At 39.2% G+C, this 27,573-nt stretch overlaps 1 protein-coding gene across 1 annotated transcript; it reads right to left on the bottom strand.

Annotated features, from left to right (window-relative positions):
• Window positions 1-27,098, bottom strand: LOC117785788 (E3 ubiquitin-protein ligase MYLIP). The gene is made up of 4 exons (XM_034624019.1): window positions 26,350-27,098; window positions 1,913-2,898; window positions 1,225-1,842; window positions 1-1,163 (listed from the first exon to the last, which is right to left on the bottom strand). Exons 1-4 carry the CDS (start codon window positions 26,434-26,436, stop codon window positions 869-871), a joined length of 1,986 nt encoding a protein of 661 aa, XP_034479910.1. The 5' UTR covers window positions 26,437-27,098; the 3' UTR covers window positions 1-868.
• Window positions 27,099-27,573: the final 475 nt, after the last annotated feature.

Here is a 27,573-nt window from a genome sequence, read left to right on the forward strand (position 1 = left end):
GTTGATTGGTATAACATGTTAACATTTATTATTGACTACGTTTAATATCTGCAGCAGAGAAACGCATTTAGCAGTTTGCAGGTACTTAGTACTACTTGCTCCTTATACTTGCGATTATTGTACGCTTGTCCTAAGTAACTAGTAAGAGAATATATGTATATATATAAAGAGATATATCCAAATGTATAGATATATTTATGTGTGTTGTTATGCTACGACATGAGAATTTTTGGACCTGCTAATAGGCCAAGTAGTGTTTAGTTATAATAAATACTAAGAGTTTTTAGGCATTAGCATTATAATAAATACATCTCGAGTTTCGTTTCGTACAAGTATATCATATATATAGGTTCTATGCGTAAAATTCTAATTAGAAATTAGTAAGTAACAGATATAAGTAGCCGCACTATTCACAAATATGTATCGTATTGTATGTATTATAATGTATAGATATCATGTCGTATTGTTATCGAAATATATGTATCTTTGCTTATATAGTAATAGTTATTAGTTATTATTTGTTTAGGCATTACTAGGTAGTACTAAACAGGCTAATTCGTGAAGTCTTAGATAGGGTTAAATAGCACTTTATAGTCGTGGTTAGTATACATATATAATTGCTTATATATATATCCATAAAATACTTGAGTAAAGATACGAGAGTATACGGGCTAAGTGTAGCTTTGTGGTTTTGTGGTTTTGTTAGAAACTCTTTACATATTTGATTTGGTTTTGGTTTGTTCCCTCGATAAGTTCATATGGTCAATAGATTCAACAGCAACACGAGATCACGAGATCACAATCACGATCAGACGATCGGCACGCAGACCCATTCCATCAGCCGGAACAGCAGCGAGCACAGCCAATTCTAGGCAGCCGTCGTCACCTTGGGACCTGGTCCAGGTGGCGGTGATGCAGCTGCTCCTTGTCCCGCTCCCGCTCCCGTTCCCGCTGATGATGTTGATGCTGTGCTATCGATCTGCTCCGTCTGATTGAATTGCTGCTGCTGCTCCTGCTGAGGATCTGTGTGATTAGGATCCGCCAGGGGACCAACGATGCCGCAGCTGCTGCTTGCAACGGTTTGGCTGGTGCGCAGTTCTGGTGGCAGATAGATTTTGACTACGCTGCTGATCTTGACGCGACAGTTGGGACAATTGCTGCATCTGTAAGACAATGGAAAACAATTAGTTGTCAGATTTCATTAGGAGATTAAGAGTCACTCACCTAGCCGCACACTGTGCACAGGCAATGACGTGACAGCATGGATTGAACACTGTGTTGATCGCTCGATCCATGCAGATCTTGCACTGCATGGCCTCCGAGATGCGCGTGTCCACGCAGCGCTCAATCGCCGCCTCACGCGCCTCCTTGTCGCGTATGGCCAAATCTATCTTGCCGGCCATGGAACCGCCAACACCACCACCACCACCGATAACACTGTCATCAGTTACTCCTGGCTCACAGCTGCTGCCGTCATCGATGGCCGCCATGGCGGCCACATCGCCTCCGCGCTCGTGCAGCTTGCGTCTCGCCTGATCGTGGACCTCGCGGCACGTGTGCTGTATATCGAAGACGTAGCGCTTGCCCAGCTCCGTGTCCTCCTTGAACATGGACGCAATGGTGCCCTTGAGATCCCTGGTGAACTGATTGGTGACCACGCAGCGAACCTTGTCGCACACATAGAACGCATGTCGCTCCGTTATCGATCTGTATAATCCGGAGGCAATGGGCTGCTTGGGCAGCTTGATCTCCAGCTCCTTGCGATCGTTGTGATCGTCCACATACTCCAGCTTAAAGGTGCGCCTCAACGACTTGGCAGCGGCAATGGCACTGAACGGGATGCTGCAATCAGTAAATGGAACTCTGTCAACTCTGATCTTGTGATCTATATGCTGTTCTAGAGATGACTCACCTTTCTTTTTCCTCCCCGCGGATGACTGTGATGCCATGTGCGCCGACTGCAATGTCACAGCGGGCGGCACTCTCGTTGGTGGTCACGCCGCTGAAGAGTTCCTCGCCATATCCACTCAGCTCCTGGATCTCCTGCAGCAGCCAGTACCTGGCCGACTTGGCAGCCATCGGCAGCTTGGCCAGTTTCCTGTGCTCGATGGCAATCTGTCGCAGAAAGTCCACTGGTGGCTCACTCTCCTCACTCGTGAGGATCAGGTACTCCTCGTACACACGCAGCGGATTGCTGGCCAATCTCTCGTCGAGTCCAGAGTGGCTGCTGCTGCTGTTGCTTGGACTGCTGGAGCTGCTCGAGCTGCAGGCGGATGTAGAAGCGGATACGGATGCGGATACGGATGCTGAAACTGATGGTGAGGGTTGCAAGTTGTTGTTGTTGTTGCTGTTGTTGTTGCTGTTGCTGTTGGATGTGCAGCACTCGATGTGCTCCACGGATTTCTGTTTGGACAGTCGACGCTTCTTGAAGCTGAGCACATGTTCCTTCTCCTTGCGCTGCTGCTCCAGTTTGTTCAGCTGCTGCTGCTGTTGCTGCGCTAGCTGCTGCTGGAGGAGCTCCCGCCGCATCCGCAGCGGACACTCGGCGAGCAGCGACTGCTCGTTGAAGCGCAGTCCGTCCGCCTGGCAGAGCAGTGCCGCCAGCTTGGCCGCATTGCTCCAGTCGTGGGCGCAGAGACGCGCCTCGAGCAGATCCCGTCGTGCCTGCATGTAGAACAGATTCCGCACGCTCTCCTGCAGGATGCTGTGCACCGGCACCCAGAACTTGACCCGCAGTGCGAGCATCAGTTGGATTCCATTGCTGCTGCTGACGCTATCGCCGTGCAGACGATTCCTCAGGTTGTACCACTGGCGCGTGCGTGACTCTTTCTGGTTGGGCGTCCAGGGCTCCAGGCCAAAGTATTCCATTTCACAGATGATGCCAAGCGCCTTTAATACCTGTGCAAAACAAAGATAAGACAAGTTATTAATATAAACATTCCGATTGCGATCAATATTCAAAACAACAGGGTGATTACTGCATATTCAGTGCTGCATATCTACACAAAATGAATTTATGACCAGGGCTGCAAGCGCCAAAAATATATGCAAGTGCTGCCACCTTTATGCATTATATAGTTGAACTGCTGCCAGCTTAGCTTTTTTATAGCTAGGCTACATTTGAAAATATCTATTAGCCGGAAATCTGTCTATTCTTTATACATATTCGGCTATGTTTTGCTTTGTTCTAAGAAGTTTGTAAATGTTAAGTTAAATAATTGAATAAAGGAAACTTAATCAGTTTACATTCATTCAAATAAATTATCCACGCATGTTGTTCAGCAGATAGAAATTCGGTAATTGAACTGTTTAACTTAAATTTAATGCCCAATCGCATTTTAATCTTATCAAAGATGAGCCTGTCAGCCAGTGTCATTGGCATACACTGTGGCAGTGCGGCAAGTTGGAACTGTGTCCTGACAATGTCCTGTCAGTTGTTTTGTCTGTCTGAATGTCTGTCGGTTTTCTCAAATCCAACATCGTTGCTATGGCAACGACAACTGCGTTTGTCAGGAACAAAAACACACATACACACAGGGTGGGTGGAGTGGGTGTTAATCGGGAATGGGGAAAGGGGAGGGGGAGAAGAAGAGTCGAAATATTTGCTTATGCAACGAGCGTGTCATCATTGCGAATGGAACAAACTCAACTGTTTGCTGCACGTCAGCGATGTCAACAACAACAACAAGAACGACTACAAGACTCCAAGGAATGTGACAAACGGCAATATCCGACCACATCATACCCTGTAAAATGGAGTATTCATTTTATGATAAATTAATGTGGTTATTTTTGAAGCTAACTTTTGACCACGCATTAAAGTCAAGTGCATTATACAAGTCAATATACCCCACTTGGACAATAGATTAAAGGGTAGCGCAGAGAATAAAAGCAAATCAAGAACGACAACATAACCAACTGCAAATCAACATCAACATAGTCAAGCCGATGATGTTGACGACGATGCTGTCGGTGGGTCGGTCTGTCAGTTTGTTATAACTGGCAATCCAAGCTGGCATGCCACGCACTCAATCCCCCTCTCGCTCCCTCTCCCACTAGTTGCATTGCTTGTTTGGGTCAGCGACAACAACAACAACACCAGCAACGAAGCGAAGTGAAATGAAATGAAATTTGCAAAGCGCACACAAATTCCAAAATGCCAAGCAACAAAAATTTTTACTCTGTGTCAACACACTCTGCCCCCTTCCACCTGTCCCCTGTTCCACGCTCTCGCCTGCCACCTTCTGGAGCACTTTTCATAATGAGGCAACTTCTGGGCCAAGAGGCACACACACACGCAGACACACACACACAGAGAGAGAGAGACAGGTAGCCAAGGCAACAAGTTGTTCCCAAGGAGTCACGCGTCAGCGCCTCGCACATTTTCACTTTCCAATTAGGCAGCCGCAGAATATCAGATGAGCATATGCGTATGTGTGCGTGTGGGTGTGTGTGCGTATGCGTGGGTGTGGCTGGAATTAGCCCTGGCAAATGGCATTGGCTAAGAACGCTTGGTACTGACTTTATTCACTTCTTGGCAGATTAACATATTAAATTCTGCTTTTAATTAACAATTGAAAATTTATGAATGTGCGATTTAATTGCGCATGTAATTGCTGTTAATTAATAAATTTTTAGCAAGTTAATTGCTGTCATTGTTTCAGTTTTAAGAACTTTCTAAGCTCTCCAGAGTCTTCATTAGTTGATGTTCGCTGTTCTCAAGTGTCCGCCTCAAATCGAACAGAGCCCTAAACAACAACAAAGCGAAGGAGGAGAAGGAGAAGTAGATGAGAAACAATTGTCAACCCAAACAAACGACCCTGACTGCGATGCATGCTGTGGTGGATTGTGGATTGTATTGAAGCTTTGCCAAACACTTCCGCCCACTCGACACAAAGATGTTGACAGAGAGCGGGTAGACTGAGACAGGAAGAGAGAGAGAGAGAGAGAGGGAGAGAGACTTTAGCCACAAGTGTTGCAGTCTTAAACGTTGGCAAGTGAAGCTGTGGGTTGTGAGTATGTAAATCGATCTGCCAAGTGAATTGTGTATAATTAATTGAGTTTTGCATCGCCCCTCTCTTTCCCCCCTCTCCCCTTCTCGCTCTCAGCATCTCTCTTCACCACAACTGTCAGCGGCATTTGGCAGCTTAATTAGTTGGTAGTTTGAGTCGCATTCTTAAGAGCACTCGTAACAAATCGTTAGCTTAATGACTGCAACTGTTAATTGTGCATTTTCCGCAAATGAAAATTGTCATTGAGTTAACAAAAGTTCATTGAAGAAACTGACTTCAAACAATTCGCTTCAATTAATAACTGAAGTCCAATTTTAGATCATTTCCCCTACTTCAAAGCTTTTTGATTGATCTCTTTGTGTATCGTATTTCTGTTGCCAATTGGAAATGTTGGGTATCCAGTCAGATTAAAGCTCTAGACATAAATAGCTTCTGCAGCTTTCTATGAATTCCACATGGAATACAAAATTGTACAAAATTGATAAAGAATATATACATACATACATATGTATATAAAGCTGCGGTAATTAGTTGTTTTTTTATTTTTACTTTGTACTAGCGATTATAGTTTATATTTTGTATTTCACATTTTTCTATGTATTTTTAAGCGCGAAACGTGGCAACTAGCAACAACTGGCAACAACAATACCAACTGCTAAATTCATTCAGTACAAAAACGTTGCCGTCGACATCGCCGTCGCCAACGAAGGTGCAAAGTCCACATTTTGTGTATTTTATTTTATTTTTTCATTTGGTTTCGCTAAAATTAAATAAAACGCGAATCACAGCAAAAGGCAAATGCGAAACGTGAACTTATTATTTTCTCAACAAAAGCCGGCGACGATTTTGCAAAAACAACCAAATTGTATGTGTGTAACTGTGACTGGAACTGGGGGGCATTTCAATGGCGTCCGCATACGCTGACACAAGGATAACAAAAGATGCATAATTTGTATAGAATTTGGTCATAATAAAAGTGTGTAAAGACACGCCTGCTGAGTGGGCGTATGACGTCAGCAGTTGCAGTGATTGCTATCACATTTGAAAATTGAACAGTGCCCCGAAGGTGACACAAATTGATATAAAAATAAAAATATTGCCCCAGAGGGCCGTCACAGTGACAATTTGGCATTTATTGCATTTCGTAATACATACATACATATGTATGTATATACATATGTACCTAAATACATGTGTATAAATAAATGTCATAAAATGCTTATTGCCGTCGCTCTGTTACTTTATTTGGTCCATAATAAAGTCAACAACAGCAGCAACAGCCGCTGAATCAAATTATTAACGCTTTTTTTTTCATGCAATCAACAGACGCGACCACATGTTTTAAGAGTTTCAAGAGTCCCAATCTTAAAAGAGTGTACAAGAGAGCACCATTGAAGAGAGTGACGACGCGTCGTTACATTTGTTCAGAAAGGTAAACAAAACGGAGCAAGCAAAAAACAAGTGTTGCTGCGGTGGGTACACAATGAGAGAGTCTTACTCTGAAAGAGAAGCAGCACAAACAAAATTGTAAACGAGAGTGAGCGAGAGATGGAGGTGGGGGCTGGTGATGACTAGCACAACATGCTGGCCGATGAGCAGAAAACCCGACCATTGCATTCGAATTGGACTTTGGACTTTGGACTCGGGGCTCTGAAATGCCGTTTGGACTTTGGACTCGCACTCGTACAGTGAGTGTTCACTTTGTTTTTGCTTTTGTTTTTGCTGATCGCTTATGATGCTTTTGCTTGTTATGTTTGTTTGTGTTTGCTGTTTGTTGTGGTTGCTGTAGGTGTGGTGGTTGCTGTTGTTGTTGTTGATAAACCGCCATAATTGAAAATGTTATGAGCGAGACAAACAAATTGGAAACTGTGAGCACGAACAAGTGCCATATGATGCCTGACAGTAAATAACAGTAACTTAAACGACAATGCGCTGCTCTGCTGCCAAGTGACGTCAGCTGCTCAGCAGCGCACGCCGGCTTTGGACTTTGCACTCGAATTTGCTGTTGGTCTGCCAGCTACTGTTTCTTTCCCCCATCGTGTGAATGCGAATTTAAAAGCCACACTTGCGATGGAAACAAAGTTCAAATACAATATTTTACTTATCAGGTAAGCAACAAAATGCATTTTGATTTTGTCCGATTCTCGCACATGTGCGACATTTTAAAATTTAAATGCAGCGGAGGCTCAGACAGTAACCAGAAGCATTACGTAGGCGGAGACACACACAACAGTTATACAATAAAATATATTTCAAAAATAAAAATTCATTTGATTTCTAAAAAGTATTCAAGTTTAATAAAAATTTATTTTCATTTTTCTTTATGTTGAATAAGAATAATAAATCAACAATTCAGATAAATATTCATCAAAAATATATAATTGTTGCAAGAGATAATGTCAAAATTTTTGATATTGTCAGAATACTTTCTTGACTGTATGTTTGATGTTTGATAACTGTATATGTGGATGCTCATCTCAAGTCAAATCTGCTGCTGCTCACGTCGACGTCGCCGTCGCCTAATCGTGCTTGACACGTTGACGGTTTAACAATGTTCAACTCTCTCAGTGCCTTACACGTATAAAATGAAAATGAAATAAATAAATACATACTTTTTGTGTATATGTGTGTACAATACGTGTGTGTGGAGCTAAACGGCGGAGCAAATGTTACCAGACATAGACAATGAGAGAGACCCCCATAGATGGCATGAATTGTTCTCGTCGTTTTTGTTGTTGTTGCTAACTGAGCACGCGCTTGTCGAGTGATCAGCATCAGCAAATATGATGAGGAGGGGCACGGTGCCAATAGAAAAGGGGAAGTTGCTGCCGCTGCAAGCTGGCAATGAAAACGACGAGGAAGACGGAGGAAAAGGAGGAGGAGGTGGAGAAGGGGGCAAGCAAACAGGTTCAATGCATTCAAATTGATTGATGATTAAAGGAGGTGGAAAGAGGGGAGAATAGAACGGGTTCGTGTTGCTGGGCGCTGATGATGACGATGCTCACGAGCTCTGGCCATAAATTGCAATTAATTACGAATATGCCGAAAGACGAAAATGTACGGGACATGTACATACATACATGCATACATATGTACGAAAACCACGTGCTGAAAAAGTGCAAGGGTGAATTCGAATTCGAAACATTTGTCGGCAATATCCAATTAAGAGAATCGTTAACTGATCTACATAAAGATGAGAGAGGAGAGAGATGAGGAGAATTGCAAATGTTTGTGATGTAACAGAAGTGGGCGTAGGTTAAATGTTGAGGGGCGCTTACACATACACACACATGCATATAAATATAAATGAATGTTGTTGAATTTATGTAAGTCTTTGACCCAAATGCATTCGTTCAGACTAAGCAAATTTATTGTATAGCTTAAAAAACTAGGCATATATTTTAAATTACTCAGCATAAAATACTCGATAAATTCTTGCAGTCAAAATATACACACATATGTATGGATGTATGTATGGTATATATGTAAGACCTTCCCCTGATGCCTCAACAGCAGCGAGAGCGATGAACAAAATCCAATTTCACTTTCAATTCGCTTATTTGAGATTAGTTCACAGCTACTCAGCCTCCCCCTCCCCCTTTACCCCACTGTTACGTTGTTGTAAACTTTTGCTAATCGGACTCAGTAACATGCCCTCATCCCTCTCTCCCACAATGTAATTGTTCGCCTTATTTACTTCACATTCTGCTTGGGGTCTTTCTCTCTCTCTCTCACTCTCTGTGTTTCGGTCACTGTTGAAAATAGCTCAAGTTTTGTCGCTGCTGCTGCGGCTGCTGCTGCTGCTGCTGCTGCTGTTGGTTGTCTGCTTGCAGTTTTGTTCTTTTATTTCATTTGCGTGTGTTTTATTCGTGTGTAAGTATGCGTATGCGTGTGTGTGTGTGTATGTGTGTGTACGGCCGACTGACCGTTGGACTTTGTACATTGCACATAAATTTTATTGCAAAACGACGACTGCAGAGCAACAACAACGGCAGCAGCAGCGACCAAAACAAAATAAAATGCATGTAAGCTAGAAAACAAAATAAAAGAGCAACAACAAAATCATTTGAAATGAAGGAAAGCCTCCCCAGCTGCGATTTATGGCATAATTGAAAAGCTCGGCATTGATGGATTCCGAGTAATCTCATTATTTGTATGTATGAGTGTGGACAGAGGTGTCACCAACGCTCGTTCGTTCACAGGTGCGACTGTCAGTTGTCGATGGCGATGGTCGAAGTCCTGGCATCCTCATCTCATCCCCTGGTCAGCGCATATTTGTTAACTTAATTGAGTTTCAGTGAAAGCACCGACATGGCGGCGTCGCAGTCGACGGTGGCTGCGGCTGAGGCAGCGGCAGCGGCAGCGCAGTTTTGATTTCGCCTGCTCCCATTTGGCACGGCCACAACTCAGTTTGCCTCAGTTTATGGAAGAAGCAGCCGCTATAAAGTGTCGTCATCGCCTTTTTTGGGCAATTATGGAGCGAAGGGGTAACGTTACATTGAGGCTGCTGCTTTTGTTGTTGTTGTGGCTGCGCTTGTCCCCAATTCGCAGCATGCGCCCAAAGGTGATCCGCTTCACTCCTACTTCCCCTTTTGGGTTCACAAGCTCTGCTGCTGCGCTGCACATTTTTAAACAGGCGTAATGAAAATGTAAAACTCGTCGCGGGTACGTGACTTTTTGCACAGCAGCAAACGCGACTGCGGCGCTAGCTGCGACGCGACGCAGGCGGAGGCTGCATGTGAACAGAACAGAATTATGTTGGCACACAAAACGCCACAAAGCAACAACAACATGAACAACAACAACAGTTATAGCAGGCGACAAAAAAGTCAAACACGCAAAATTCTTTGCCCATTGCAGGCCCCATAATTTTTGTATGCGTCATTTTCAGTGGCGAAATTGCGGAAAAGTCAGCGCTCCATGAATGACAAGGACAGAAGTCCGTGCTGAGAGCGAGAGTGAGAGTAAGTGTAAGTGTCTTCAAGAGACGAGGAATGTGTGTGTGAGTGTGTGCTTGTGTATGGAGAGGTGTGCGAGTGTGAGTGCAATGCAAACAACTTAACAGCGACATTTTGCGTGATTTAAGGCTAGGAATAAGCTGAAAAACACATTAAATTATTATGCCACATAAGAAGTCATGAGATGAGATATGAACAAGTATATATGTAGGGTGGAAAGGGTTGCGCAGATGAGAATGCTGATGAAGGAAGACTCATCTTGTTGCAAGTAAGGGGCCAGTAACTAATTAGCATGTCGCATTCTCAATTGCCAGAACGTGACGCGAGATTGGCCAACTTTCGGTCACTTTTATGTGAACTTTGTCAAATGTTAAACTTTTGTTGATCTTTTGCTAAGTTCCGTTACATTGCGATTCAACAGTACTTGAACAATTTGAAACTAAACTATGTTGTAAGCATCTTACCATAAAATCGACCTTAAACTGTCAATTTTCACACTAAAATTTATGAAAGGCAACTGCCCTAAATGTTAAAAATTTCTTTTTAAAAATCTAGAAATAATATTTTTTGAAATTATAAAAGTTTTTCTATATTTAAAGGCGGTTTGCGCTTAATATAGGACTAACTTTTCATAAACTTGGAGCGATTCTTCTGAATCTTTTTAATTCTAAGCTGATTTGCCGTAAATAGAAAATATATTTTGATATATTTAAATTAAACCCACAAAAAAAACCTCTAAACGAGGTAAAGTCTAGTGACGAAAGCAATTTCTAGACCCAAAATTTCTGATATCAATTTTGTGACGAACAAAATTCAGTTTAATCTAAAATTTTAATAAAAATATAAATTAATATAAAAAACGAAAATTGGCATTGTGCACTGTGAGTAAAAGGGTGATCTTCTTTGTACATAAAATAACTTTTGCGCAGTGCCGAATGCCAATTTTCGTTTTTATATTAATTTATATTTTATTTAAAATTTTAGATTAAACTGAATTTTATTCGTCACAAAATTGATATCAGAAATTTGTCTAGAAAGTCACTGACTTTACCTCGTTTAGAGGTTTTTGTGGATATCAGAAATTTTTGCAATTGCTTTTGCTTTTGACATTGTAACTTTATCATTAATGCAGGCAAATAGTAAAATATAAAAATTTAGTTGTTGAACGTATTTCATATTTAAAAAATTTTTTTTCTTTAATTATAAAGAAAAACTAGGGGGCCCCGCCCCCTGCTCGCTTTGCTCGCGTTGCTACAGCCGAGCATACTATACTGTCGGAGACCTCGTACTTACTATGAAAAAAAAAAGTTTTTCATACTAAGACTTGGATTTCACCTGATCGGTCCTATGACAGCTATATGATATAGTGGTTCCGATTAGAACCAACTTTGTTCAGGATATATAAGTCTTAAATAAATGCATATTCTATTAGTTTGGTTACGATATCTAGTAAAACAAAAAAGTTTTTCATACTAAGACTTAATATTGGACCGATCGGTCCTATGACAGCTATATGATATAGTGGTCCGATTTGAACCAACTTTGGTCAGGATATATAAAACCAAGTTAAATGCATATTGTATTAGTTTGGTTAAGATTTCTCATTAAACAAAAAAGTTTTTCATACTAAAACCTAATTTTGACCCGATCGGTCCTATGACAGCTATATGATATAGTGGTCCGATTTGAACCAACTTTGGTCAGAATATATAAAACCAAGTTAAATGCATATTGTATCATTTTGGTTGAGATATCTCATAAAACCAAAAGTTTTTCGTACTAAAACGTGATTTTCGACCGATAGAAAATGTATTTATTTACTTAACAAGTAATATCTTCCGAACCCTCAACCAAAATTTATGTTTCATATACCAAAAAACGCGAAATTGTACGTATTACAACATATTAAAATTTAACAAAAATCGTTAGAGCCGTTTTGTCAGAAATCGCCAAAATGTAAGCTAAAAAACTTTATTTCACCTGTAAAATGTTACCTGAGTACTTCAGAAAAAAAGTTTAAAGGTACGCCTAAAAGCCCTCAAACACACCTTTCTAATGATATATAGAACATATCTGTAGCTTCTATGGTTTGGAAACTGTTGAGATTTCAATTTTGGCGGGATTTAGCGTTTTCCCGCTAAACTAGCGGGAAATTGAAAAAGTCGTAGAACAAACATTTCTAGATTTTTGAAAAGGAATCAATCCCCATCATTACATTTAAGCTTCTTTAGCGCTTTGATGCAAACAGACAAACAGACAAACAAACTGACTTTTCATTTCATTTTGAGAAGTCCACTAAAATTTTCAAATTTATTTATCTTTTGAACCAGTTATCGGATTTGGGTGATTGAGGTATCAATCGACGCGTATTTTAAGTAGAATTTTAAAAAAAAAAATTTTACCAAAAGCCCCAACGGCCCCATAAGCTGCAATTATCAAAATTTTTCCCTCCCACTTACACCCCCGTATCACATGACCCAGGTTGGTTAGAAAAAGTTTTAGTACGCCATTTTGTAAGTTAGAACTAAACCTGTCGATCGGTATATAACTCGATCTGATCGGACAGTCGTAGCAAATTTTCCAACTTAGCTGTATATATAGTTAGTCGCCTTTCGCACCCTTCGTGCTGCTTTCGTCACTAACGCGAACTGCCGTCCGCAGTGATTAAAGTTCTCTTGTGGCCTGGAATCTTACACTGCTGTTCGAAAGTTTTTTCTTGCATCATTTTTGTTTTTCAACACATTTTGCTGGCTTCAAATCACATCACATTGTGGACCATAATAAATTACATTTTCGTCTGCCTAAATGAAATGCGCAAAACTTTGCAAATGTGCCACACACAAATACATGCAAATGTAGATGTACAATGCACATGTATGTGCCACAAATGGAGGACTGTCAAGTGCACACAGATCCCAGTTTCAGAAATGTATGCACACATTCGTGTGATGATTTGTGCGAATGGATGGACGGTTATACTCTTAGTCAGAGATACTTGTAAATCAGAGGTCACGGTCTTGAGGCGCCGGCTCCAAGCCAAATGAAAACGAAACGTTAAGATGCCCAGAATCGACAAATACGAAAACTCGTCCAATATATCTTTGAGATGGTCGCGTTGCTTGCCAACGAGTTTTGTGAATTTTTGTCATAGTCAAACATGCACAATCGGATGGTAAGTATTATTATGCTGCACTTTTGGCAAGGCATGCGAAAACTACTAAAAACAAGAAAACAAGCTTCCTGTGAGGACTGCAAGATACCCTGCAAATAACCCGACATTAATCAACAGAACTGAGAAACTAAGGAATTGTCCTAATAAAATTAATACACAATTATGAAGGATATTTGAATTTAACAAGATTTTTATGCAACATCACTTATGCCTTAACTATTTACGAAAATTCAAAGAAATAAAGAAAATGTAAAAATAAATAAATTTAGAAATAGAACATACGATTGTTATTATGAAATTCTGAATGGTGTACCCAAGCGATATTGTGGCTAACTTTAATATAAGTTTTTTTTTTTAGCACTAGGATAGTTAATAAATAAATAAGATAATATAAGATGAATTGTAAAACTACACAAATATTATAGAATCCGTCTAGCTTGAGTAAGCTATAGTTTACATATCTTGTTGGCCCAGTAAATAACACAAGGTATTCTCAATTTAATGTGACTCGTTGTGTGTGTGTGTGTGTGAAGTGTGGCATGTTGGAGGCGGCGGCTTAGACGATTCGGCTGATGGCGCGCTTCCAAAACTGTTGTGACACTCGAAATTGCAGATAAAATGCTGTCGGCAAATGCAAATCGTTCTAGCGCTCAGCTATCCTCCAATCCCACGCCCATTTTCCTCCTAATTTGGCAAAGTAGCACGAAGCACTTATGCCAAAAATGGGGGAAAATAAATAGAAAATTGCCAGAGGGGGAGCAGTTATGGAGGGGTAAGTACAATGCCTATAAACGAAAGTTTGTTCGCCCACGACATGGCACTAAAAGTATCTATAGGATACTTTTATAGGCGTATTTGTTAGATTGCAACGCAGCTGCTGCTGTGGCTGATGATTTATCCCGCTGCTGCAGCCTCTTGACCATGGCCAACTCACTTGTTTACCCATAAATTCACATGCCAGAGCGCAAGCCACAAGACAATTTTTTGGCTCTGCCCCAGAACTATACTCCAATGTATTTCAATTAAGTTATCAAATACACCCATATACACACGCTCACCTTTGCAGTTGTATCTGTATCTGCAAGATACATTTTATATCTGTATCTGTATTTGCTACTGAATTTGGCGGCCTGTTGCCAGGTGCCGTGCCGTCTGCCTTCTATTGATTTTCTGCTCCGTTTTTTAGCTGCCCCCCCCTGGCCACGCAAAGCAATTCATGTTTGCACCTGATCATTTTGAATTTGATATGCAAACAGCGCGCAGGCAGTAATAATACATCGTTAAATCCAAATCCTAACTGTGGCCAGGTATTTGCGCCTTTCGTGCCCAACTCTCATTATATAGAACCAGCTGTAATTGTGCTCGAGACCTTGTTCCCATTGGATCGCTTGATGGTTACCATATCGGAAATCGCGCAAGTCACGCCCCCAACAACCTCTATACCCTACGCCCTACCCGTACACACCCTGACACCCTGACACCCACTAACCCGCCTCTCAGTCACTTGCATGCTGCAAGCCATTCAAATGACGACTTGGTCATTGCAGTTAATGATGCCTGTAACGGCAAAGTCAACACAATTTACCTACCGCCCCATAGAAGTAGGGCTATATAGACTTTTAGACCCTACCTTCTATTTCCCCTCTCCCTTACCCTTCAGCATAAGCACCAAGTGGCAATTTTCACTTCGTTAAAAATGTAGAAATGTGTGTGAATCAGCAGCAAGTGCGGAACCTTTTAAATACCATTCAGTTCAGTAAAACAAGTACTAAAATATACTATTAAAAAAAATACTTGCCACATGACGATAAGTGTCGCTTGAAGATTAAAAACGAATTAATGGGTGTGATAAGCATTTCGCACAGAGGCAAAAGTCAAATCAACAAATATTTAGAATACCTTTTCTGAATATCTTTATTTTTAATAGAATCTATAAATCTATCTATATTCTAAAGTCCTCGAGTTGTACTTTGCTTTGTATTGAGTTTGCAACTAAGCAAACAAAATACAAGTTTATAAATAATGCACATAAACTATCGGGTTTTGCACTAACATTTGCAATTGTCAACTAAAGCCTTCCATAATTTGCATACGTAAACCAGGAAGTGTTAATCTTGTATAAACAGTTTAAGTGTCACATAAAAAATCTCACTTGATTTTCTTTGTTTTTTTTTTTTTTTGTCACTTTAATGAGTTTAAAGGCGTTTAATTAAAATTTCGCATTTAATTAATTTTGAATGCCAGAAGAAAATCCGCGAAAATCCCTTCAAGAGGACCAATTAAATGGGCATTAGCTGCAATTGTTGTGTTAATGAAAATGAAAAAGCGTCGTAAGAACTAAACAATGCAAATGTTGTAAAACTGCCGCTGGCATTTAGCTCTTGATTATTTTCTCGTTCTTTTATCTTAAGATAGTACAAGGATGTGATTGTGTGTGTGTGTGTGTGTGTGTGTGTGTGTGAGTGTGTTTAGTGCTAATTATAGTATTTGTTTCATTGCTTTCTAGAGTGTGTCGCTGTAAGATACCAATAAATTGTAACAAAAAGGACGATCGATATAAGATCTTTATTTAACTAGCAACATGTGACATTGATAATATAAACAAATATGTATGTAATAGTATGTTATGTTATATAATTCTAGTTACCATACATAGTTAAGCCCCAATGGATTTAAGCTAAAATTGGGTTCTTATCACAAAACGGGCCATCAGTATTTCCGTTTGCCTAGTTTTCTTTTGTGTTTTCAGCACTTGTGTAGGGATAAAAGCACATTGGGTGCACAGAGTGTATTGTAAACCGTATGCACTTTCCCGCATAAGGAAAAACTGAAAAAACCACATGAAAAACAATAAAAGCCACTGCCATTGCCGATATACGACGAATATACGAGTATAAAAGCGAAACAAAAGCGCTGCCATTAGAGACACATCAAAATGGCACTCACGGCGGTAAGAAGGTGAAGCGATAGAGTGAGATGGAGGCAGAGGCAGTGGGGTGGTGGATATGGGGTGGAAGGTAAGAGTTCTGCTGAGGGAAGATGCGGGACAGGTGGCTGTTGCTTTTGTGGAATTCGACATAGCCGCAATAACAACAAAAATAATAAAACAAAGCATTCAATGCATTCCCATAGTTGTCGGTTGGCTGTTGTGGTTGTCGTTTTGTGGTTTTTGGCTTCATTTTCACGCAATTTATTGTTTTCGCCGGATTCCCGAGGAGCCATCAAACCCAGCCCAACCACCCGACCACCCGACCACAAACTAAACTCAACCACAAATTCTATAGTCGTTTTATTATTATTCTTTTTTGGCCTGTAGAAATTTTTTAAAGCAGGCGCCTTTTTTTTATTGTTTATTATTGTTCTAAGCAATGTTTGCTTGGTCCTTCTGGGCAATGGGAGAGAGGATAGGGGGGATGGGGATGGGGATGGGTTAGCCCCTTCAGCCATGCTTCCGGTGCGGCTTTGTTGTTGGTGTTGTGCCCCGTCAGGTTTCTATGGTTTTGCCGTTTCCTCTTTGCCAGCTGCAACGCCAGCAAAAGCAGTTCAAGGATATAGTAGTACAAGCATGGCAAGCAATGCAAACCAAATCCAAGCCAAGCCAGCCACCGAACAATGACAACGGATATATGAGTACAAGAGTACGAATACTTGTAGATATGCCCACCTAGCCCAAATGGTATTATCATTTGCCAACCAGCAGCAACACTAGCCTCATTGATTCTCTTATGGCTGCATCGCCTTCTTCTGCTGTTGCTGCCACATTTTTGCCAGGGCTCTGGGCATCATCATAAAAGTATTACGGCCAAGTGGCAGCTGCCAGTCTGCCAGTCGCCCAGTCGCCCAGTCTATTCCCATTCACTGGCCACGCACAGTGGTTACACTATTCTTTAATATTCTTTCAAAAATATCTTTAACCCGGTTTGAACCTTTATTTGTGTATTTATTTGCTTTAAGGAAAATTAAATATTATTTCGCTTCGTTCAATTGTGTGAATTGTATTTTTTATATTTTAAAAATGTTAATAAATTCAAATATTTTGTTTCATAAAAAATTAAACCAAAGTTTGAACCGGTTTGAAGAACTGCAATCTTGTCTTAAACGGATATCTTTTAATTCGATGAGAATTCTTTCTCAAAGTTCAACATACAAAATGCTTATTATCAGTGACATGTCCAATATTACTTGCACCAGTGTGAGGGAGTGTGGCATTGTTGCACAGTGAGCGGTAATTGCATTAAGTGTCGGCTTAAAAGCCTTCCAGTGCCCAGTGCCAAACAGCAGCTGCCTTGTCTCCTCGACTCTGGGCATTGAATGCCCCATTGGGTGCCACGGGTTGGGAGGAGGAGGAGGAGGAGAAGCATTGTCATTGTCGCTGGATTAACGCGGCTGTTAAGATCGCATTGTCGTTGTCCAAATGTGGCATTGTCGCCCACACAGTCATGGCTAATTAGCCACCACTGGTGATGGTGTTGGTGGCTGATAGACTGCCTCACTCAATCCAGCTCAGTTGATTGGCTTTAACAATTAAATCGATACAAGAGAGCCTCAAGAACTGACTAAGCGGGATTGAGATTCGCGCACGTGACGTGCGCAAAGACCGATTTCATTACAAACCCAAACTGACACTTCACCCACCACCACCCCCACTCGATATATGTACTATATACATAGAGCCGTACACCTAGAGGCGCCACTCGATGTGCCAGCTCATTCAGTCTGCGGCACGCGAATACACTTAATTTCCTTTTGATTGGACTGGCGACTGGCGGCGCTTCCTTGAAGCGATTTCCCAGATATATTCGGGGTGTAAACATAAATTTTGCTCTGCCTTTGCAAGGACACGCACTAAACACACGGACAGTGACCATGGGTGTGGCAAGTGGGGGCAAGGTGCACTAAAAGCAGGTTGAAGGCGCACGCACCATCGAATTACCTTCAACAGGGCTTGGCAAAACAACCTAGAGTTGCCAGAGTTGTTAATTGTATTTAATGTCACAAGAATCTTGAAAAAGTAAATAATTTTGAGAAAAATATATATTAAAGTAGCCAATTTGTGAAGTTCAGATTTTTCTATTCAAAATAAAAAAAAAAGATTTACAATACAATTATTATATTAAAAATCAAAGCAAAGTGTAACTTTAATTTAAAAAAATTAGTTGTTTTATTAATAATAATAATTAATAATATATTAATAATAATTTAATAATTAATAATAATTATTTAAAAATTAAAATACTCTTGATGTTTAAATGGTTGAAATTAGTAATTAGGTTGTAATTGTTATAATTCGATTGGTTTGGGTGATTGCAAATTTGTTAAAATCGATCGATTAGGAATGCACTTGAATAACAAGTTCAAGTTCTTCGAGCTATTTGGCAACCCTGCTGCCGCATTGCCTCTGCTCCTGTCCCCGTCTATACTTATTCCCAGCTGGTCGTTTTGCATTTTCGGGCTAACAAATGAGAGTTTTGGGGCGCTCCACATGACCGACAAAGCCTCAACAACAACAACAACAACAACAAATCCAATACTTACTACAACAACAACAGTAATGACTACTACAGTTGATAGACGACAGTGCTGCAATGAAAGCGACAGCTCTGGGCGAGTGAATGCTGAATAGGTTAGGGACAAGTGCAGCACTGTTTGTGGCATGCCCCTTTGCTGCACTTGCGGCACTTGCTGTGCGTTAGCAGCATTGCGTCAGTTGTTGCAATAATTTTGAAATTGGCCAACGTCAATTAAGAAGAAGATGGATGTAGCTTTCATGCTTTCATTTTAGATCGCCGCGGGATCGGATTTAATTGTTTGGAAAATTGAATCAGAATCAGAAGGAGGAGTAGGAGGAGGAGGAGGAGTAAGAGGAGAAATAGCAGGCTATTTAATTATAGAAATATTCGTATCTTTGGCAATATTTAAATTACTTGCAACGGAAATGCATAAATAACTACATATGTAAATGAGAAACTGCACAATTCTGTGGGGAATTATTTTTGGGTCAGCCTATCGCATATATGTGTCTCCCTCTGTCTCTGTCTCTCTCTCTCTCTCTCTCTGTGTTTTCGATTATGCGGTGGGAAATGGAAAAATGCGGTGGCACATGCAGTTTGTTGTGCTCTGATTGCGACAATCAATGCAAATGTACAAACCAATTGACTGACTCTTCAATTGGCCTGGCCAACAGTTTAACTGGATTCAGTTTCGAATATCTGGATTTCTGTGCGTTCATTGGCTTATCCAGACCCAAGGGAGGAATCAGACATTGCCTCAATGTGGCCAGCATGCTAATTAAATGGCAAAACACAAAGCAACCCAGCAAATGTTTCAACACAACAACAACAATACTAACAACAATTGCAACGTGAAATGCCAGCAAATTAATTTAAGCATAACAAATTTTATGGCTGCTAAAACTTGAAGTGCAAATTGTTAAACAAAAGCAAAAAATCAACAGCAAGAGAAATAAGTCTAAATATTGTTTTGGTTTGATTTTTTACTATTGCGCAGTTTGAAGTAAATTGCGGAAAAAATGGAAGCAAATATGTAAAAAATACAAAATATATGAATAAATATATAAATACAAAAACACATCGTCTATTATATGACTATATGTATGTGTGTGCGTGTGTGTGTACACAAGGGAGCAGTCATCAGCGCGTGTTTAAAATTTATGGCAAAACTTGTTGGAGGTTTCATTCTTCAGTTTATTTATTTGTATTTTTTTCTTTTCTTTTTATGGACTGTACATCCGAAAAGAGCACAAATAAAAGCAAACAACTTGAGAGCATTAAATAATTAATATCAGAATGAAATGCGTTATAGAACGAGAGCGAGACCTTCAAATTCGATTGTAAAATGTGACCATGGAGGGCTTCCTTCCATATGCTTATAAACCATCTGCGCAGTTAAGAATAGGTTGTTGCAATTACATTTGCGTGTGTGCAAATAGAATATTATATGTATGTATTTGTGTACGATGTTTACTTAAATTGTTAATAACTGTTGACTTCCAAGGCAAACTGTCAACAGCAGCCGAAGCAGAGCAGACTACAGACTACAGCAACAGCTAAAGATACAGATACAAATACATATACAGATACAGATAGAGATACAAACGCACATGTGGATACAGTTTGTCAAACGAAACTTGACAAACAAAGCAAATATAAAAAATCAAATATTCGATGATAAAGAGGGAAAAAACAAGCGAAATTATAGGTAAATCTCGTTTCTTGCTTTTTTGCGTTTTAAATATTTCGTGTCTGGGGCTTGGCACAATAACAATAACACCTACAAGGCAAAAAAAAAAAATTACATATATAACGAAAAAAAAAAAACAGCAGAGAGAGAAGGCGAACAAAAAGAAATGTGATAAAAGCCAGGCAACTGCAAAAAAAAAAAAAAACAGCAAGAACAACTATTATTGTTATGTCAAAGCTTAAATACCCTTTTCTTTATATGGCAAAAACATACGGCTTAAATGCTGTTATCAATTAGGGAAAATACCAACGACTTATATAGTAAACATTATGACTAGAATGTAAAGTTACCAATTGCCAATAATAATTGTTTTTCAATTATACAATAATATTACAATTTATACTGCAAATTGGTGACTTTAGTCAAGTTTGAACTTTTCAGTGTGTTTTCTGCACGTTTTGTGATAAAGGGTATCAAAATGTGTGCAAACTGCGAATATTGAAACACAAATTGAGTTGCTTAACAAAGTTTTATGCTCCTGTAATGAGTATTTGAAAAGTTTTAAGGAATTGATCGAAAATGTTGGCTGTCAAGGTTAGTCAAGGGACAAAGTGATACAGAGACCAAGAGAGAGAAAGAGATAGAGATACACAGCATGTTGAAAATTAATTAAAATTTATTTATTGAAATAATTAATAATTGTGACATCTGCTGAGTGAGGAACTGATATCAAAAGGCAACAAATATATTGCGTCTCAGGAATTAAAACAACGAAATTATTTACGATTATTTATCATTTACGCTTCGATTGCGTTGATATCTTTTGCTGTCTGTCTTGTGTCTTTTGCTTCGGTTCTGTTCGGTTTATTTTGTTGCTGTTACTGCTGTTGACGGTTGTTGTGGGAATCAAGCATTAAGAAATTTCAGTTTGCTTATCAGAGAGTCGAATGCGTCCACAGAGCAAGCGATAAAAACAAAGGCCAAAAATACTCAATGCTTGTTAGCTGCTGGTAAAGCTAATGATATTTGTATCTGTGTGTCTAGCCAATTTGTTTATTTTTAATCATGCACAAATACACACATATCTATACTCAGACATATGTATGGACATGCTCATAAGTTGATTCACTTAAAGAGAGGCGCGTATCCATCAGATACATTTCTTTGGCAGCCATGTGCCAAGTTAAATTGCAATCACAAACTATGCATGAGTACTCGTCGTATCTGCAGGCTAAAGACGCCGCCTTTGTTGCATGTTGCAGTCTAGCAAATTGGCCTGCTGCTGTTGCACTTGACCCGCTTGCTGGCTTGCCACTTGAGATGGCTCATCAGTACTAAGACTCTTACAACGCCGCCTTCATCTCCCCTCCTTCTCCCGCTCTTTCATTCTTGCCTTTCAATTGTTGCCACGCACTTGAGTCACCCTCTAATCCCGCACTTCAAAGTGACTAAATCTCATTCATATCGCAACTGCTTCAATCTTGCAACTGCATCCTCACATACACAGAAAATAAGATCCGCGAGTCTGGGAAAAAATCTGAGTGAATTTCTGTCAGGTTAGAAGAATTAAATACTTTAATCCAATATTTGAAGGTTACTTGCCAATTTTAATTGTGAGTATTGATTTAAAAAAAATAAATTTTAAAAACTGAAATTCTAAATTTGAATCAAATATGGTTTTTTTTTTTGTTTTCAAATATAATTACAATGAAATTTTATGCAAAAATATATGTAAATGTCATATTGTAGTTAAATTAAAGCACAATTGGCAATCAAATATTTGCCGCATTCTTGCGTGAAAATTGTCAGGCAATCTGATTAGAATGTCAGTCAATAAATTGACGTCAAGACCTTTGTGGCCAAAATACTTGTATTCCAGCCAGATTGATTATTTCATCATTTGAAGCGAAATCTGTTGATTAATCACACTTCTCTCGAGTGACAAATACATGAGCAACGTCATGCGGTTTGTGTAGACTTTGCACCTTTCCGTGGATGCAACTCGAGCTCGATAATAGTTACAGTTCACGGAATAAGTGCCCACTTGAAACCGTAAACTTTAATTGGCTGTAGTACAGTGAGTAGCATAAGTAGTTGTACACAGAAGCGCAAATCATTCCGATTGTCATGCTGAATTTGTGCTTTATTATCGAATTGCATGTGTTGCAGTAAGACAAGTTGCACTGTAGCCTCAAGTAACAAGTAATTAACGAACTCGTTAAGGCAAGTGCGTTTACAATGACTCGTGAAAACTGTTGCATGTGTCCCATAGTACTAAAATCACCCCCTTGTACTAGGACTTTCCCACTAATCCACCCACACTCCCACATTCCCACACTCCCATCTATGCCATCACATTTGCCATTTCCCACTCTTGGCAAACGTTTGCTATTACGGCACGAAACGGAACTCTGGCCCCTGGCTGACTTCTGAATGCATTTGGATTGAATCCCCGTAACGAACATATTTGTAATTTGCCTTTGACATGCAAACTGATAAACTGAATGAAAAACTGCAAAACTGAAAAAGAAACTGTAAAATGTCGTTCCACTGACGTCACAGAACTTTAACATGTAATCCGAATGTAAAATCAACTTAAATAATCCCTTCTACTTCCCCTGTCCCTATCCCGTCATCGACACTCGGGTTCAATACCCAACAGCGATAACAAAATTATGCAATGCCAAAGTCATTGCCAGGTGAATTCAGCTTATCGCCAGTGCAGAGTTCATTTCGAGTCCTAAGCTTAAGCCTACAACTGGTTGTTGTTGTTGTTGTTGTTGAGTACATTACTGTGAGCATAACTGTTTACACAACAAAGAACAAAGAAGAAGAATTCGTTAAAAGAGCTAGATGCTCTCTATCTCTCTATCTCGAACTTGAAGAAATCGGTATGTGGGTGATAACGAAATGACGTCAACATAATTAAAACAAGGTAGTTTATCATCAGCTTGATCAGCACAATGTACAGTATGTCAAGTAATTATTTAGACAGTAAAAATATATTAACAATTGTTCTTTATTTTTGATAGATCTCAAAATTCTTTTTAAACTGTTCTTTAGCAACTATTGTAAAATTGTAGAGATAACAAAATATTTGAGAAATGAAAATGTAAACTGTGGCAATTTTTTATTTTGTCAAAGCAATTACTTGTCTAACTGTATGTGTAGAGGTCAAATGCAATTCAATAACCTGTAGTTTAAAACACGCAGTTTAAAAACACTTTGTTTAGCTCAAAATCAAGGCGATAACAATTCGTATTATCTATGAAAAAGCATCTAAGTTGAGCAAGTATATTATTCTATAATTAATAGTTAATTAAAATAGAAAATACTAAACAAGTACATACGTGAACAATTAACATTAGTTATAGGTTATTTATACTATTAGAACTTTCTGGATATGCATTAATTTTTCAGCAGAATCATTGCTATCAGTGCATTTGGCAAGTCAACAAGTTGTTGAAAAGATAATACATTTAAGGCATACCATTTTTTTTATTTATACTGGTTTCTTAGGATCTGTAATTTATTGCAAATGCAATTGGAGTTTAATTTACACGTGTTGCACACATGTGAGTTAATTTCATTACGTTTTAATTGACAAATGACGTTTATGGAAAAACACCTAAATTGACACCCACTCCAGCACATCTCTCTCTCTCTCTCTGTCTCTTTCTCACACTCTCTTCGTTAAGTGACAAACACTTGAGAACGGAAGTTAATTGCCTGTGAAGTGCTTTGCAGATATTCTCTGCGCTTTCAAAATGACTAAGAAATTAATTAAAAATAGCCTTGCGTAATTCAATTACCAGATTTTCATAATCGTCTATCAGTTGGCGGGGAGTTGGGGCGAGGTCATTTCTGTGATGACGCCATCAATTGGCATCGTCATAAATTTTGTGCTAAACACTCTCTCGGTTATCATTATTACAAAAACTTTGTCATTGCCTTGAGCCTTAACTGATAAGCCGCAACCTAGAAGCCGAAATCAATAACTAATCATATTCAAAAATCCCTTTGATGACACATTCAAAGACGGTGCAAATCAAAATTGTTGATTAAATATTAACTATATTAATGCGGCAAATGGTCGTGACAAAGACAAAGGCCTTTAAATCACAATCACATTGAATGGGCATATGAATAATTCAATTTAATGCGAATCGATTCAATAATGCTCGTCAGTGAATACAAAATTTGCGAATTCCCTTTTCAGTTCCTGAAAGCAGGAAACACCAATAAGCTAAAGAAAAGCATTTTAAACTAAAAAATAAAATGTTGCCAAGATTAACAAAATTATATGCAGTTCATTTTTAATAAGATTGCATCATGCAATTTGATCATCATTTTACAGACTACAGAGCAAATGAAAAAAAAGAACCAGTTATCATGACTAAATTAAGATTGGATATGAGTGTATTTCGAACCTAAAAATTACTTAAGTAACATTTTTTTCGAAAGGAAACATTTTTATTATGTATTAAGATCTAAAACTACTATATGTAGTCCAATTTCTCTAATCTTTACGCTGTAGTTAAGTTTGTTCTCCACCTTTGGATGTTGATAGGAGGCTCAGATAACTGATAAGATATAGCAAAGTGCCATTAGCTCAAGTAGAAGAAACAGTACGAGTATTTACTGTTGTCGTCTGGTTTTCAACTTTCGGGGCGATAAGAAACTTGGCAACGCAATGAGAAGAGTTCGGGCGTGGATTGAGTATTGAGTATATGCTCAAATATACTCTATATATACATATGTACATATTTACAAATGTCATTAATATTGTTACGTGTGTGTATATTTATGTATTTGTAGCTTGGTATATAGCACATACTTTTACTATACTCGTTAGATGTGTGAGTCTTTTGATAACTTGGTCTGATTAGATTGCACACAAACAGAGACAGAGACAGAGGCAGTGAAAAAGAGAGGGAAAGGGAAAGGGAAAGAAGCAGTAAACACAAACACCAAAATGGAACCCATTATTGGGAACGGGCCAACACAAATACGGCAAAAGACTTAATTAGGCTAACAAACAAGTCGAATTGCCAAATTGGCCCGTAATCTGAGACAAAGTCAAGGATGTAGGCTAGTAGTGAGGCGGGGACACGAGGGGGCGGAGTATCCACCCACCTGACTATTGCGTACCGTTACAGAAGCTTCTCTCAAGTGTTTACTTTCAATGTCTCAAGTGGGATCCCAGCACTTGAACATTGAACTGTGTCAATATGTGGATGACTAGTAGTTAGTACAAGGTGTAAGTACTATCTATATATTATCTATATTGCCATATAACCAAATAAGCCCACCTTACAAAACTCTATATAATCTTAACTGGACTCTGCCTTCTGCGCAGTCCTCGACCCAAGAATTGATAAGCCCCCATAAACTCCATGCGGGGGGCAATATGCCGCGTCGTCTGTCAAGGGCATAAAAACATGGCATTTAAAATGAATTAGTGCGAGAACATTGCGAAAACAACAAGTGATAAGAAAACAAATAGCAATATCAATTTTAAATTGAATTACACATTGCGATAAGCAAATTGATAAGAAACTTATATAGATAGATCTCTGTAATTTTAGGAATAAACTTATCCAATACAAAGTTTCTTAATCACTTGAGCTGAAGACAAGCCTCGAATTCCTTTTCTAACAAAATATATAGCAATAAATACAAAAGAGCTTTGCATTCAACTGACTTTGAAATTATGTTAGGACTTCTGAGAAGATTCTTCAAAATTTGAAGTTCAAATAGTTGAACAAGTTAAATTAGCTATGCTATGCTTAATACACTGCTATTTAGACAGTAACTGCAAATAAAACCAATACTAGTCGAAATGAACTGAAATGAAGAACAACACATTTTCAGCATGGGTTCAATGTCTGCGTTTGTTGTTTCCGATCTGCAATTCAAATTTGGCCCTTGTTGTTTACGCCAAGTGTCGCTGTGCAGTCAAAGATACAATACAAAATAATAGAGAATAGTGGAGACTTTTGCTCACCTTTTCGAGACATTCCTGTCCAATCGCTTTAGGATCCAATTCGACAGCCTGTCGGGTGCCGTTCGGCACGTCCACTATGCACCACATACTTATTGTTTGTTAAAAGCTCTTTCTCAATCCACACGGATTGCTTGTTAAAAAGTAAAAGCTGTTTGTTGTTGTTTCTTGTTTTTTTCGTTTGTTTTTTGGTTACAGATTTAAGGCAATTGCATTTGTTTTTAAGCTTCCGCGTTACGAATAAATAAAATAAAATAAAAACACACGAAAATCAACTCAAAGACCGAAAACAACGTCCAAAGCGCCAGCTGAGCTGCTGTCGTTGACGTCGCTGTTGTCGTCGCTGTCGCTGTCGCAGTCGCAGTCGTAGTCGACGCTGGAGCTACAGGTTGCGTTTATTGTTCCTTTGATTTTGTTGATTCAATTCGATATTTTGGTGTGATTCCAGGTCCAGCCGTTGGATTTTTAAGCACACAAATTATATTTGAATTATGATTCTGCACTGTTGATATATTTTTAAAGTCATTTTAGCGGCACCGCACTTTTGTTGTTGTTATATCTTCTTTTTGAAGTCGATATAATAACCTTTGTACATGTGTGCGAGTACAAGTATATAATTTTATTTTCTTTTGTTTTGTTGCTGCTATTTTTGTTTAACACGAATTTAACAGACGCCGTTCTCGATGACGTCGTTTTCAAAGCAGAGCGATTTTTAGTTTAACGTCCGTTCAACGCAGAGTTCCCGATACAATTGAATTTTGTTGGACGCGAAGGCAAAGCCGAAGAGCATTTATGTATGTTAACAGAGTGCCACTGTTAACTTGCTGTTATGCTCAAATGAGCTGCTAACAACACGAACTCAGACCTCTTACTGCTCTCACTCTCTTTTTCAATTTTGCTCTTAGCTACAGGTGAACTAACAACATTGCTCGTGATTCACAGAGCTTCGCTCTTTTATTTTCGTTTTTGTGTTGTTGCTTTCAATACTTGGAAGTTGCAGCTGTTGACAACGAAGCCTTTTCATTCAATTGGCCTGCGACACAGCTGTTGCTGTTGGTACTGTTGTAGCCGCTGTCTCTGCTGCTGTTGTTCAGCCTCTCTTTTGTTATCAGATTTTCCACTCCATTGCATCTGAACAGAATTGCCAAGCATGCAGGTAAATTGTTCAACAGTTGAACTGGCATTAAACCTCCGAGTTTAATTCTTCTATCTCCGTCTCTATCTGTG

Source organism: Drosophila innubila, assembly GCF_004354385.1.
Source record: "Drosophila innubila isolate TH190305 chromosome 2R unlocalized genomic scaffold, UK_Dinn_1.0 1_C_2R, whole genome shotgun sequence".
In the NCBI taxonomy this organism is placed as follows: Eukaryota; Metazoa; Arthropoda; class Insecta; order Diptera; family Drosophilidae; genus Drosophila; species Drosophila innubila.